At 44.0% G+C, this 15461-nt stretch overlaps 1 protein-coding gene across 5 annotated transcripts in view; it reads right to left on the bottom strand.

The window, feature by feature from the left end:
- CAST (calpastatin) overlaps positions 1 to 13290 on the bottom strand; it is a 110601-nt gene extending 97311 nt beyond the window's left edge. For 2 of the 5 annotated variants that reach the window (XM_070412365.1, XM_070412368.1), the window contains exon 1: positions 13135 to 13290. In XM_070412365.1, coding sequence (XP_070268466.1) covers positions 13135 to 13209 — 75 coding nt within the window. In that variant the 5' untranslated portion in view covers positions 13210 to 13290. Of the gene's footprint in view, positions 1 to 12450; positions 12565 to 13134 lie in introns of those variants that run through there. The other 3 variants (XM_070412366.1, XM_070412369.1, XM_070412367.1) reach the window with 2 other exon arrangements.
- Between the last annotated feature and the right edge of the window lie 2171 nt (positions 13291 to 15461).

Below are 15461 nucleotides of genomic sequence, written 5' to 3'. Positions count from 1 at the left end.
TTCTAAACTTTCTAAATCTCCACTTTCCGGCTAATGAAAAGAAAATAGGATTCTACTGAGTCTCCTATCTACCTACTCAAGGATTTCTGTGAGGATCAAATGAGATGAGGCACGGGAAAATGCTTAACAGACATTTGGTTAAACTGTAAAATGTTTGCACCTGGCTATAAAGCAAGTCGTGTTCCTGGGCTGAAGAAACTCCAAGGAGGCTAGTCGCTAGGGAGAGGAAGCCAGGTGTTGCTATGTAATGTCATTACCTGGTGCCCACAGCGACCGTTTCCAGGGCTGTGGGCCGCATTTTGCGCCATGGGGTCTCGGCAGCATTGGCTGTGATTTGGGGGGGTGTCGCTCCGGGGTGGTGGGGGAGTCTGTGTCCCACTTGGGGGAAGCTGAATGTTACTTTGTCGGTGCCAGGTCTGCAGTGACATTTCTTTGTAAATGGCCAGGGCGTGTCACGTCAGCTCCTGTGTTGAGCATCTGCTCCCTGGTGGTCAGTGCGTGTCATAGTGACCGGTCGGATGGTCGGAGGGACTTAGCATATTAGCCTTTTATATATATAGATTTTGGTAACATACAAAAGGTTGAAAGAATATACTAAATGCCAATATTCCCACCACTTAGATTCAACAACTATTAACGCAGATCTATGTATCTGTCATATATTATAGACAGATACATAAATCTATTTATCTATGTTTGTATATGTACCTATATTTGAAAGTAAATTGGAAATATCCTGAAACTTTACCCCTAAATATTTCACCATGCATCTCCTTAAATTGAGGACTTTTCCCATATAACTCCACCATCGTCACTTTAAGAGAATTAACAAGAATTATTAATACCATTCAATTTCCAGTAAATAGCAACTTTCTGAATGAACCATTGTCCTGACCCTTTTCTGAGGCTCATTCAACACTCAGCATTCAATTAATGATGTAAAATCAATTATATCTTTTTACTGAGAGAGTGTCAAAGTGCCTAATGTTTTAATTCAAGGAATAATTGAGCACTTTTGACATAATTGAGATGGTGAAATGAAATATTTGGGAAATATGTCAAATCTTATTCAGTTTAGGAATCTGCAGGAAGACTTTCTAAGAACAAAGAGAGAAAACTTTGTCTGCTACTACTATGTGAGGCTGCTGAGATGGGGAGAGGTGATGAGCATGAGAAGGGAAGGAAAGAGAGGTCAGGGAAGAGAATCGAACCACAAACCCGATAAATCCAAACAGTTTTCCATGAGGAAAAAGAAACCAACATGTGCTAAGCATCTACTAAAAAGAATAGAGGATCTGTCTATTCCTAGGTTTCTTAATTTTTTTGTTGCAATGGTTAATGGGATTTTTTTTTTAGTTTCTCTTTTTGTGAGCTCATTATTGGTGTATAAAAATGCCAAAGATTTCTGAGTGTTAATTTTGTATCATGCTATTTGACAAATTCGTTTATTAAATCTAGAAGTCTTTCTTTGGAGTCTTTAGGGTTTTCTATGCACAATTCATGTCATCTATAAATAATGACAGTTTTATTTCTTTTTTTCAAATTTGGATAGCTTTTATTTCTTCTTCTTGTCTGATCGCTATGGCTAGCACTTCCAATACTATGTTGAACAGGAATGGTGAAAGTGGGCATGCTTGTCTTGTTCGTGTTCTTAGGGGAAATGGTTTTAGTATTTGCCTATTGAGTATTACATAGGCTATAGGTATGTCATATAAGGCTTTTATTATGTTAAGGTATGGTCCCTTTATTCCCACTTTGCTGAGAGTTTTTATCAAAAAAGGGTGTTGAATTTTGTCAAATGCTTTTTCTGCATCAATTGATATGATCATGTGGTTTTTGTCTCTCAATTTGTTTATGTGAAGTACCACATTTACTGATTTGCAGATATTGTACCATCCTTACATCCCTGGAATAAACCCCACTTGGTCATGATGTGTGATCTTTTTAATGTTAAGGAGGTAAAAGATCTGTATGCAGAAGACTATAGAACATTGAAAAAAGAGATAGAGAAAGATATAAACAAGTCATTAAAATGTCCATACTACCCAAAACAATCTATAGATTCAATGCAATCCCATTAAAATGCCAAGGGCATATTTCACAGAGCTAGAACAAACTCTTCAAAAATTTATATGGAATAAAAAAAGACCCTAAATAGCCATAGCAATTCTGAGAAAGAAGAACAAAGTTGAAGGGATTACAGTACCAGATATCAAGCTATATTACAAAGCCACTGTTCTCAAAACTGTCTGGTACTAGCACAAGAACAAACATATAGATCAATGGAATAGAATAGAGAATCCAGAAATCGACCCAAGCCATTATGGTCAATTAATATTTGACAAAGGAGGCAAGAGCATACAATGGAGTCAAGACAGTCTCTTCAATAAATGGTGTTGGGAAAATTGGACAGATAGATGCAAAAAAAAAAAAAAGGAAACTAGACCACCAACTTACACCATACACAAAAATAAAGGCTTTTATTATGTTAAGGTATGGTTCCATTATTCCCACTTTGCTGAGAGTTTTTATCAAAAAAGGGTGTTGAATTTTGTCAAATGCTTTTTCTGCATCAATTGATCATGTGGTTAAAGTACTTAAAAAAGTACTTAAACGTAAGATGGGAAACCATAAAAATCTCTGAAGAGTCCATAGGCAGCAAAATATCAGACATATGTTGTAGCAATATCTTTACCAATACAGCTCCTAGGACAATGGAAACTAAGGAGAAAATAAACAAATCCAACTACATCAAAATAAAAAGCTTCTGCACCGCAAAAGAAACCATGAACAGAACAAGGAAGCCCACTGCATGGGAGAACATATTTGCCAAGGTTATCTCCAGTAAGGGTTTAATCTCCAAAATGTATAGGGAACTCATACAACTTAGCAAAAGGAAGATAAACAACCCAATCAAACAATGGGCAAAGGACCTAAATAGACACTTTTTGAAAGTCAACATATAGAAGGCCAATAGACATATGAAAACATGTTCAAAGTCAGTAATCATCCGAGAGATGCAAATCAAAATAATAATGAGGTAACATCTCACACCTGTCAGAATGGCAATCATCAACAAATCAACAAATGACAAGTGCTGGTGAGGATGCAGAGAAAAAGGAACCCTCTTGTACTGCTGGTGGGAATGCAGACTGGTGCAGCCACTGTGGAGAACAGTATGGAGTTTTCTCAAAAAATTAAAAATGGAACTCCCATTTGACCCAGTAATCCCACTTCTAGGACTATATCCCAAGAAACCAGAAACACCAATCAGAAAGGATATATGCACCCTTGTGTTCATAGCAGCACAATTCACCATAGCTAAGATTTGGAAACAGCCTAAGTGCCCAACAGCAAATGAGTGGATTAAAAAACTGTGGTACATCTACACAATGGAATACTACGCTGCAGTAAAAAAGAAGGAATTCTTACCATTTGCAGCAGCATAGATGGAACTGGAGAGCATTATGCTAAGTGAAATAAGCCAGACAGAGAAAGATAAATACCACATGATCTCAGTCATTTGTGGAATATAATGGACAACATAAACTGATGAACAAAAATAGATCCAGAGACATAGAGCACCAAATAGACCATCAAACCCCAGAGGGAAGGCGAGGGGTGGTAAGAGATCAACCAAAGGACTTGTATCCATGCATATGAGCATGACCAATGGGCACAGACAATAGGGGGGTGAGGGCATGTGCTGGGGCGGGGGTGGGGGGGGGGAGGGGGGAGAGCAGGCAGGGAGAGGTTAACGGGGGGAAAAGGAGACATATATAAAACTTCCAACAATAAAGAATTTAAATAAATAAATAAATAAATAAAATGGGGGAAAAATAGAGGATCTGAAAGGTGAGGTCTTCCCTGGTCACACCACATGTCAGGATTACAGTCTATGGCCAGAGGCTGGGCTACGCTGCATCTAGTTAAAAGCTATCTGAGATCTTGAGATTCACATCCAGAAAGTCTCAATCCAGCCGTAGCTGCGTTGCTCAGTGGTTAGAGCGCCGGTCCCCAGACTGTAGCATCACGGGTTCAATTCAGGTCAAGAGCATGTACCTCAGTTGCCGGTTGGGGTGCAGGCGGGAGGAAACCAATGGATGTGTCTCTCTCACCTCAGTGTTTCCCTCTGTTGCTTCCCGTCCCTTCTGAAAGGGTTAATCAAGAAACAGGGCTAACTTAGCAGGGGCTAACAAAAGAAAGCTCGTTCTGCAAGCCTAAGCCTTGCACAAACATGCTCCCCTTGAGTGGTTATTTTACAAAAATTCCTGAAGACCACAATTCTTAAACAGCCCCCAGAGGAAGGACGTCTGGCACCAGCAGAAGGACAAAAGGGCAAGACTGTAAAACTAGACCGGGGGCACGGCCCTGATATGTGTGTCAAGCCGAAGCCCCATCTGCAGCTCTCCCTGAGCGCATAAAAAGCCTGCTCCCTCCCCATTTGCCGCTGGTTTCTTTCTCGAAATCAGTCCACCTGCACCCAGGTGCCGCGAATAAATATCATTTTGATTACACTGATGCTTGAGTCCATTCTGTGTGACCCTGATCCAACCCCGAACCTTTCACCTCCCACTCTCTCTAAAATTCAATGGAAAAAATATCCTCAGGTGAGGATTAACAAAAAAAAAGTCTCAATCCAATGCTCTGAAATGAAAATCAGCACCAAAAACAACAACAACAACAAAAGCAAAACAAAACCCTTCTTTTCCAAGACTGGTTTGTTTTATAAAATTAATCGGACACACAATGCTTGTACATTTCATCCTGTAGTAGCAGCTGGAGATGAGGCCAAAGACAGGTAGAGCAGGAGGCCAGCCCTAAAGCACGGAAACTTTCACGGGACGACCAGGCCACCGAAGACAGGCGTTCAGAAGCAGGGAAACAAATCAAATAAAGGGCTTTCCTTTCCTCCCTCAAGAAGGAATAATTTCCCAAACGATTTCCAGTCCCTGGCATCACCACATATTTGGGATGTACAGCTGTCTTTATCCTCATTCTAGGAGATAGCATTTATATGCTAAAATCTTCTTCCCTAGCAAACCAAACCCTGAACCCTTCAGGAAATAACAAGAGCCAGGAGTAGTAAGACTTAGAGCCCGGGCTCCCCCCCAGCTGAGGACCTTCCAGCATTTGGGCACCCTCCCTATTGCACCGTGCACGGACGCACACAAGGGCATACCTTGCACTGAATAAGACACAATCAACAAACTTCTACACATGTGAACGAGGAGAGAAGGCAGAAACAAATGAGCTTTTCCAAGTCCAAGGCCAGCTGTGAAAGAGCACCCAACACTGAAATGTCTTTGCTTTATTTAAAAAATAATAATAAAGATAGTTTCTTTTAGGAGGTGACAAAAGTATTCTAAAATTAAATTGAGGCGACGGTTGTACCACCCTATGAGTACATTAAAAATATTAAATTGTATGTCTTAATGGGTGAATTTATGGTTTGTGAATTATATATTTTTTTAAAGTTGTTTTAAAAATTTTTCCTTCTTCAACTTGGAGACAAGGCCACAGAGATCAGTATTTGCATGTCCAGCGCCCACTGTACCAAAACCGCAAAGCAATAAAATGTTATCTTGGTGCCCTCTGGACTTTCCCTGTGCACAAAGCTCAGCTCTCGCGGCACCGCCACTGCACCTACTGAGGAAGGCTTGTTTCGGGGCCTCCTGAGGATCAGAAAGCCTTCGATCAGCAGGTGTTCCACCCCTCAGAGAGGGCCACGTGGCCCTGGGGAGGCTTGGAAACACTCACACTGGAGCCCAGGGACTTAGAGCTAGGGTAGGGCCTGGACATGAGTATAGTTTCTAAAATTCCTAATATGCAGCTAGGATTGGAAACCACTGGTTTTGCAGGGAGATTTGTGGCACCATGACTGGAAGTGGAGGTTTCTGCTCCTCCATTCACCCACTGGGTCAGCCTCCATGGGGGGCTTGTCCTGGTCAGGCAGGCTGGGGCACTGGGCCTCCTGGGTGAGCTCTGATGGCTCAGGGCCTTGTGTTCACACTCGTGTTTCATGACTAACTCTGAGCCTTGCCCTATGCCTGGCACATCATATCTCATGTCTGCACATAAGTCTCTATTTTCTTAGTAAAGCAAACTAATTAGCACTTCAGTGTAGACTTTCTTGCTTACTGATTACTTCATAAATGTATATTTTGCCTTCCTAACCACATGGTAATTATATTCTTTTTTTTTCCATGGTGGGGGTATGACAACTAAATCTTAATTGAATGAATACTTTTCAATAAATGTTCCCTGTGAAGCACTTTTGTTCTTTTCAGGTCCATAAACTAGATAAAAGAACAAAAAGCTAATATCCTATATAATAAAGATGTAATATGCAAATGGTTGTTACGCTATGAAACATAATGACTGCGTAACGACCAGATCATGGATCAGCAGGAGGGTGGGGCAGCGAGCTACAAACGGGCAGTGGAGAGCTACAGGAGGGGGCAGGGCAGCAAGCTATGAGTGGGGGGAGGGGGAATGGGGGTAGCTACAGGAGGGTGGGGCAGCAGGCGGAGAGCTACTGGAGGGCAGCAGGGAGCTACTGGTGAGCTACTGGCGCACGGATTCGTGCGCAGGGCTACTAGTATATATCTATATCTATATCTATATCTACACACTAATAAAAGGGTGATATGCTAATTAGATCAGACATCTTCTGGACATCCTTCCAGACAAAGCCACGATGGCGGAGGCCAAGGTAGAGGTGGTTAGGAGCAATCAGACCGGCAGGGGAGAGAAGTTAGGGGCAATCAGGCAGGCAGGCAGGCAGAGGGGTTGGGGGGATCAGGCAGGCAGGCAGATTGGTTAGCGGCAATCAGGCAGGCAGGCAGGTGACGGTTAGGAGCCAGCAGTCCCATATTGCAACAGGGATGTCCGACTGCCGGTTTAGGGTCTAAACCAGCAGTCGGACATCCCCCAAGGGGTCCCGGATTGGAGAGGGTGCCAGCTGGGCTGAGGCCCGTCACCCTCGTGGCCCCTCCCCCCCGGGGTATGAATTTTGTGCACAGGCCTCTAGTATATATATAGAAAAATTAGAGACAATGTGCAAATTTGATATTTCCTACCAAAACCTTTCGAATCTATTCTATGTATTTTGCTTACTAAAACAGGATTGTTCAGCAAACAAGGAGGACCAAGATGTAACGCTGGTTTTGCTTTAACACAGTCTTCCTAGTGGAGTTCTGGGCCGCCCTGAGCCTGCCCTGTTGGTGTAGCAGGGATGTTTGCTGGCTCCCAAGATGGATGGCCTCAGCCTAGGTCTGGCCAGTGGGAGGCACCAGCAAGAGACTGGAGGTGGTGGGTGGGCAGCATTTCCCCTCCTCTCTGCCTCTGGCAGCCTCTGCAGTAGGGTCTCCTGAAGGACAAGCCAATGGTGGTTCCAGCTTCTGCAGGGTGATCCAGCTCTTCCCTTTGTCTTTCCAGCCTAGGAATTGTAGAAGCTTCCTGCAATCTCTAATCTCTGGGTTGCCTCACCCACTCCAGTTGGCTTCCCAGCCTCTTCTATAACCTGGGTAACCAATTCCCTGAATTCCTTTCCCTGACAAACTCGAATAGGACAGAAAGAGCATAGATCTGAAAGGATATGTGACCTTGGGCAAATGATTTAACGTGTGTGTGTGTGTGTGTGTATGTGTGTGTTCCTTTGTAAAATGGAGCTAACCTACTCCCAGGGATATTTATGGGATATTTATGAAATTGGCTGAGTTAATGAGGAACCTGGCCCACTGCCTGGCTCATTTTAAGAATACAATAAAAGCTATTCCACTCCCTTCTTTTTCTTTGGCACTAATCTGATTGTGGCGAGTTATGAGACAGTAAAATGAATATGAGATGCAAGCAAAAGTTTAAGGCTGTAAGTATTAGAACAGAAATTTTATTTTTTATTTTTTATAAGAACAAAGGAACTAGGTTCATCTGATAAGTTTATATTTACGACTTTGTCTCATGACTGTGTATTATATTAGTCTCACATTTCCATATTATACCTAAGAAAATGAAGTACACAGGGTAAAGAGAATTCATTTTCCAAACAACCTATACTGAGTTGGTCACAGGGATGACACTTAAATGTGCAATTCCCACACTTTAAAATACTTTGGAAGGGTGTGTGTGTGTGTGTGTGTGTGTGTTGGTGGGGCTGGAAGTTGGATAGATAAAGCAAGACTGGCCTAATGTTACAATGTTGATAATTATTGAAGTCAGGGGATTGGTACATGAGGAATTCATTATGTTATTCTCTCTTCTTCTGTGATAAAAATTTTTGAAAATTTTAGAGTCCTCTTATCAAGACTATGTATTTCCCTACTCACCCATTTTACTTTAATTAAAAAACCCCAAACTCATTGAGAATGCTAATGTGAGAGGTATATTTATTTTTAAAAATCAGTGAGTAGAGAAAGTAAAAAAAAAAAAAGGTATGTAAAAAAAGCAACATCAGTAAAAAGACACATTAAAAAGGAAGTAAAAAGGAATTCTAGAGCAGAGAAATACAATAACTAAAATGAAAAATTCACTAGAGGGATTTTCAAAGGAAGATTTGAGGAGGCAGAAGAAATATAATAATAACCTATATACAGGACAATTGAAATTACTGAATCTGAGGTACAGAAAGAAAAATGATTACAGAAAAGTGAACAGAACTTAACAGATCTTTGGTGGAAGTCCCACAAGGAGAAGGAGAGAAAAAGAGGCAGTGGTTATTTAAAGAATAATGGCCTAAAACTTCCCATATTTGATGAAAGATATGAATATAAACAAGAAACTCGCCCTAACCGGTTTGGCTCAGTGGATAGAGCATCGGCCTGTGGACTGAAGGGTCCCAGGTTCAATTCCGGTCAAGGGCATGTACCTCTGTTGCAGACACATCACCAGTGTGGGGTGTGCAGGAGGCAGCTGATCAATGTTTCTCTCTCATCAATGTTTCTAACTCTCTATCCCTCTCGCTTCCTCGCTGTAAAAAATCATAAAATATATATTAAAAAAGAAACTCAACAAACTTCAAGTAGGATGAACTCAAATAAATCCACATTACAATCAAACTGTTGAAAGACAAAGACAGAATATTGAAAGCAGCAAGAAAAATTGACTGTCACATACAAGGCATATTCAATAAGATTGCAAACCATAAAAGTCAGAAGGCAGTGGGCCAAGTATTGGTGAGCATGTGAAGAAGATGGGCCCTCTGTGTACTGATGGTAGGAATGTAAAATGGTACAACCACTTTGGAAAACAGTAAGGTGGTTCCTTTAAAAATGGCTAAAATGGAAGCAACCTAAGTGTTCATTCTCAGATGAATGAATAAACAAAATGTCATATATATCAATATCATCTTAAATGTCCTTACAATAGGATAAAAAAAGGAAAATGGTAAAGAACATAGATACTTAAATACAATGCTATATATTTGAATTCATGTTTGTAAAGCAAATTGGGATGTATTGTTTAATGGGTATAGAGTCTCAATTTTTTCAAGATAAGAAGAGTTCTGGAGATAGATGGTGGTGATGGTGTCATAAGAATATGAATATACTTCATTTTACTGAACTTTACACTTAAAAATGGCTAAAGTTATAAATTTTATGTTATGTGTATTTTACCACAATTAAAACAAAAACAAAAAACCTCAAGGAAAAGAGAGAATAGAAATGGGCTGCTTAGAGAAGTCTTGTATTCCACTAAAACAACCTACTCAGGACTAATTATTCATACACCTAAGAATCTCAAATGACCATCCACTTCTACACCCCCAGCAAGCTATATCATTCTTTAAAAAGCACTTGTAGAATATAATTAACTTTTTGGGAAGTGTCAAAAACTGATTAAAGAACACCATCATGAGATATCACTCTTAGTTTAAAAGTCTTATCTGCAATGGGAAGCAATGTAACTCATAAATTGCCAACCTAAAGACTAAAGTGTCTGACCTCCATTCTCTCTTCACCTGAAGCCTGTGCCCTTTTCGCAGACACTGTAATTTGCATTCCTACTCCTAAGCATCACTGCAGCCAAGTGGTCTGTCCAGCCATGGAAGGCTTGTGACAGACACTCTTCCCAGGCTGGCTGCAAGGATGGGCCTCCCAAATGACTCGGCTCCTTGATCATGCCGCCACGGGGCCCACGGGTCTAATTAGGCGAAGGAACACCTTTAATTAATATGGACTAATCAAGTCAACTTAGGATTCAGGAATGTAATTACTGGTGTAAACCAAATTTACTCTTCATCATTACGATGCTCATCAGATGTTCTTCAACTCTAACTTAATACATAATTCTTCAGAAGATCAATGATATTGATGTCATTCAATGTGGAAGTACACATTGCAATGTTTAAGGGAAATGTGGCATTCCTTTAAACAAACACATCACAGATATTTCTTTTAATTAATTATATTCTGTCTAAATTTTTAAAGTTAGGTCAGTCACATTTTTTTTTCAGATTTTTTGGAAGGATTTTAAAGGATCCCACTAAAGATATTTGTTATGAGATTTACCAAAAGCCATGCTATTATATATCAATATATTATATAAAAGTATATATTATTATATGTACATACATGCATATATATTATGTATGTATATATGTTATAAATGGGCCCCATGGACCTTTAGGGGATTTATTGGTGGGCTGTTGGGTGTGTAAGTGTATATTCTTTTATGGAAAAATGGCTCTTGCATTTAATTTTCAAATGGCCTTTGCTCACCCCCTCACAATCACCATACAAAACTGGTTAGGAACCTAAGCTATACTGTCCACATTTTTAGCCATTAGTCACTCATGCCTACTGAGCACTTGAAATGTGGCAAGTGTGAACTGGATTTTGAAGAATTAATATGAAAAAGAAGATTTAAAATAAATGATTTATACAGTGATTACATGTTAAAATAAGGTTTGAGATATAATGGGCTAAATAAAATATGTTACTAACGTTCTCTGTTTCTTTTGTTTATGTGGCTACTGGAAAATTTAAATTGACATATGAGGCTCACTATATTTCTACTGGACAGCACTGGATTAGGAAAAGTCAAAGTTTGGCCACAGGCATATTGCTGACTGTAGGACCTTCCTACTAGCAAACAATTTCTCTAATACTATAGTTCCAAAATTGGATTCTAAGAGAGGTTTTAACAAAATGTCACCCTGCTCTTAAAAGTAAGAGTTAAAAGCATAGATTTAAACTACTTTCATCCAAATGTTCCCCCACAATTTCCTTTAGAGAATCACCAGTTTGCAAGGATTCTGATATCAGCTCTGAACCACTGACATCCATATTTGCAGACTTCATGTGGTGCATTTTGATAACCTCAGGACAATCATGACTCAAAGCAAACTTTGAAAAGCCCAGAATACACAATGGGAAACATTCATGAAGAAATATCTCAAGGGAAAGTGGAATTCCCAATATTTTAAAAGTATATGCCCACGGTACTTTGATTCGTGAATCTAATGAGTCCCTTACGTGGTGCCTATTATCACCCCCATTTTATAGATATGGAAACAGGTTCAAAAAAGTTGACTCATTGCCCATTGAGAACAAGAGCCCTGTCCTGTTTTCCACTGTGTACCTGGAGGCTAGCACTTTGCCTGTCCCATTAGATGTTCAGTATATGGTCACTGGCCAGTAAGAGACGGTTTACTAATTCCAACACAAGACTGCTTTCTAAAGAGGGTCTGATTACAACATCCGTGCTTTTTTTTTTTTTTTTTTTTTTACAATACCACATGCTGGTAGAGACTGGTATACATAAGTAATGTAATCTAATGTTAAATCATGCCTCCTAGTTCCTACACATTACAAATGCCAGCTTGACTGGATATCACACCTAATTGGCTGGCCTGGCATTCAAAACACTAAACAAATGGAACATCTTTGTCCCTCATCCAAAGTAATAAAGTACAGAGCAGCGCTACCCGCCACCTTCCGCACAAGGGTCTTAACCACACTCAGTTGCTTCTGCTCTTTGGAGTTTGGGGTTTTCTCCACGCCTCCATCCCAGCTGCCTCTCCTTTGCGTTGAGAGAATGCACGGCCAACAACATTCCTGTCTTAAGCTTTACTCATGGGTTAAAAACAAACCCTAGATATTAGCTCTCCAGAGCTGAGTCCGAGTTCATCCAGGAATCCCCGTCCTGGGGCGGAATTCCTCCAGCAAAAATTCCAGTTTCATTCAACTTCTGAGCACGAGCTGAGCCCGGTGCATCTGCTCACACGGACTTGCACGTCCGGGCGCGCTCCCACATACCACGGCAGGGTGAGCCCGGGCCTCTCCCGGAGCCTAGCCTGAAGACACGAGCGGAGGTCGCACCCGGCCTCCACCCCTTCCCCGCCAAACCCCGGACAATACCTCGTCCGCACTCCCAGAAAGGCAAAGCGAACACCTTCCCTTCCCTTCCCTTCCCTTCCCGGTCCTGCCCAGGACGTCCGCTTCTATTTACCGTCTTGTACCACCAGCTAGCGAATGCCATGGTGATAACCGGTTTGCTCTGAGCAACTCGACGCAGGACCCAGCGAGAACTCGGGGTGCGGTGCTGAAGGCGCTGGGCTCCACTCCACCTGCCCTGGGCCTGGCTGGCACAGAGCTCAGCGAGTCCCGCAGCTGTCAGGTGGGCGGGCACCTGGGCTGTGCCTGACACAGGCCCCGCCCCGAACGGGCTGGCCCCGCCCCATCTGGCTCCGGGCTGGTCGGCGCGAGGTGTTATTCCTCCCGGCAGCCACGCCCGGCAGCCACGCCCTGCAGCCCCGACTTTACGCGGAAGACGGGAGCCCGCGGTCCAGTTGAACGACCCCACCCACCCTGGGGCGGAACAGGGGGTCCCGAATGGACGTTGGTCCCTTTCATCCTCATAGCATTTCACTCGTGTCTCCCCACCAACTTTTCCCGACGCGGGCCACCCCCGCTCCGGCTCGCGCCACGCCCAGCGCACTCAGCCCCGGTCCGGGAATCCCTGGCCGCCTCCTGCACCTGCCCGGCCCCGGCGGGCCCGAGTCCTTCCCAGAACGGGAGGCGGCGCACGGGGTGGCAGGCCGGGCAGGCTACGCCCAGAGGCGGCTGCCCGCGGCTTCTGGGCTGGGGTCCTCCCAGTGCCCGGCCCTGCGGCTCGGTCCGCAGCGCCACTCACCTCCTGGGTGCGGCGGGCCGCTGCAGCGCGCCGGGGCCGCGGGGAGGCGGCGGGCTTCTGGCCCGGCTGGGACATGGCGAGGCGGCCACGAGCGCTGCCTCCGGGAGGGCGCAGCGGAGACTGGAAGGGAGGCTGCCCGGGGCGGGGAAAGGCCGGCGGGCGCGCCCGTGAGGCGGCTTTTCCGATCCAGCCCCGCGCCCGTGCAGGGGCTGCCCCCAGCCCCGCTGGGCCCTCCCCTTCCTGCCCGCTGCGGGCTGTGCGGTCCGGGCCTGAAACTTAACACTCTCGGTCCCGTCTTCGCCCAGTGACCCTCGGCCCCGCACCCCGGCCCGCTCGGATCCCTGCGGGTCACAGAGAGGAGGGCGGGAGGCCCGAGGGGCACTTGGCCAGACTAGTGCAGTTGTGCAACCGGAGAGCGGGGACCCGGGTGTGGCCGTCTACTTCTGGGCTCTTCGCCCTTAGGATCTCGAGAAATAGCCACCTTTTCTGCAGTCCGCTTAGCTAGAAGAATTTGCCAACCCAAATCTGGTCCAGGACCGTGCGGATGGGAAAGCGGATCACAAAAATAAATTGGTCTGTGTGTTTGTGAATGTGCGCGCGCGAGCGCCTGCGTCTGTTTAGACATTTTACTTTTTGGGGGTGGGGGTGGGGTGGGGCGGGGAGTGGTGTTGCAATTTGGAAATTTTAATAATGTTTTTTGGGAGGAAGCTGCCAAGTCCCAATCCAAATTGAACAACAGTCCCAAGTTGAAGCCCTTTATAGCCTTTCCGGAGCCTGGCGGGTTTTCTTTCTGAGGCTGATTGCTTTTGTCTTTGGCTCATCTTGCACAGCACTTCCTGGTTTGGGGGTGGAAGTGAAATGTTACAAGCCCGAATAGAAAACGCTCCTCTGCAGAGACTGTCAGCTGGGGTTGTTGCCTGTTTGTGATCAGACCTGACCATAAAACCTGTTACCCTGCAATGGCATTGACGCTTTGTGCCTCGGGTCCCCACTCTCTACAGTGTTGTGTTTTAGGCAGTTGAAGAGAGAGAGGCCAGATTATAGAGAAAGATTTGTCATGCTACAGGGATTTTGACAGCATGGAATTCTTGCCTTTTCTCATTTTTAGGGATTCTGATTTCCCTTTATTCAAGAGACTGGCTAGCGATAGCCTCATTCTTAATGGGGGGAGGAAGGAGGGATGATTTAAATGCATTTCCTCTTAAGGTGTTCTACTTACTGCCTAGGTATGTAGTATTTCCAACAAGCAAGCTGCAGTCTGTTGGAATCTATAATAATAAAAGTGTAATATGCTAATTAGATTGGACAGCCAAACGACCTTTTGGCTGTCATTCCGGACATCCTTCTGGACAAAGCCATGGCAGTGGGAGCCAAGGCAGAGGTAGTTAGGGGCGATCAGGCAGGCAGGTGAGTGGTTAGGGGCAATGAGGCAGGCAGGCAACGTGGTTAGAGGTGATCAGGCAGGCAGGCAGAGTGGTTAGAGGTGATCAGACAGGCAGATGAGTAGTTAGGGGTGATCAGGTAAGCAGGCAGAGGGGTTAAGGGAGATCAGGCAGGCAGGCAAAGTGGTTAGGGGCATCAGGCAGGCAGACAGAGTGGTTAGGGAGATCAGGCGGGCAGGCAGAGTGGTTAGGGGAGATCAGGCAGGCATGAAGAGTGGTTAGGGGCAGGCAGGCAGGCAGGCGAGCAGTTAGGAGCCAGTGGTCCCAAATTGCGAGAGGGATATCCAACTGTTGATCCTGCAGGGAGGGGATTAGGCCTAAACTGGCAGTTGGACACCCCCTGAGGAGTTCCGGATTGCGAGAGGGTGCAGGCCGGGCTGAGGGACACCCCACCACCACCACCGCCCCTGTGCATGAATTTCGTGCACTGGGCTTCTAGTTTATACATAAAAGGAATTTATACATTAAAAAAAATGAAACAACTTGGATATGGGGTTTATGATTGTCATTTTAAGAAAAATTGATTGATGGCATCAATTACATGCATAGTTGGGGAAAGTGTCATAAGCCTGAAAAAATACTTTTCTGATTGTGACCAAATGACAGTAATTTAAGTGAGCAGTAAAACTACAGGGATGAGTGATAGGCAGCCCCACCTCGGGCCCAGGAACTGGAACCATTTTCTAACTCAGGATCCTAGAGGCCCTAGATCCAGGGGTTTGATCACTGAAAACATTCATCTGGAAGAAAGGTTCTCATTAAAGCTTGAGATGTTTTCCTAAGGAATATTTCAACTGGAATTTAAACTAATTAGGTTTATATTTCCTGAAAGGCTTCCATGTATATCATTGTGAAAGAAATTGTAGAGGGAGTGATATAAAGATT

This window comes from Myotis yumanensis, unplaced genomic scaffold, assembly GCF_028538775.1.
Source record: "Myotis yumanensis isolate MYYU_CA2020_CCGP unplaced genomic scaffold, mMyoYum1.0.hap1 SCAF_4, whole genome shotgun sequence".
Lineage (NCBI taxonomy): Eukaryota > Metazoa > Chordata > Mammalia > Chiroptera > Vespertilionidae > Myotis > Myotis yumanensis.
This window is presented reverse-complemented; position numbering and strand designations above follow the sequence as displayed.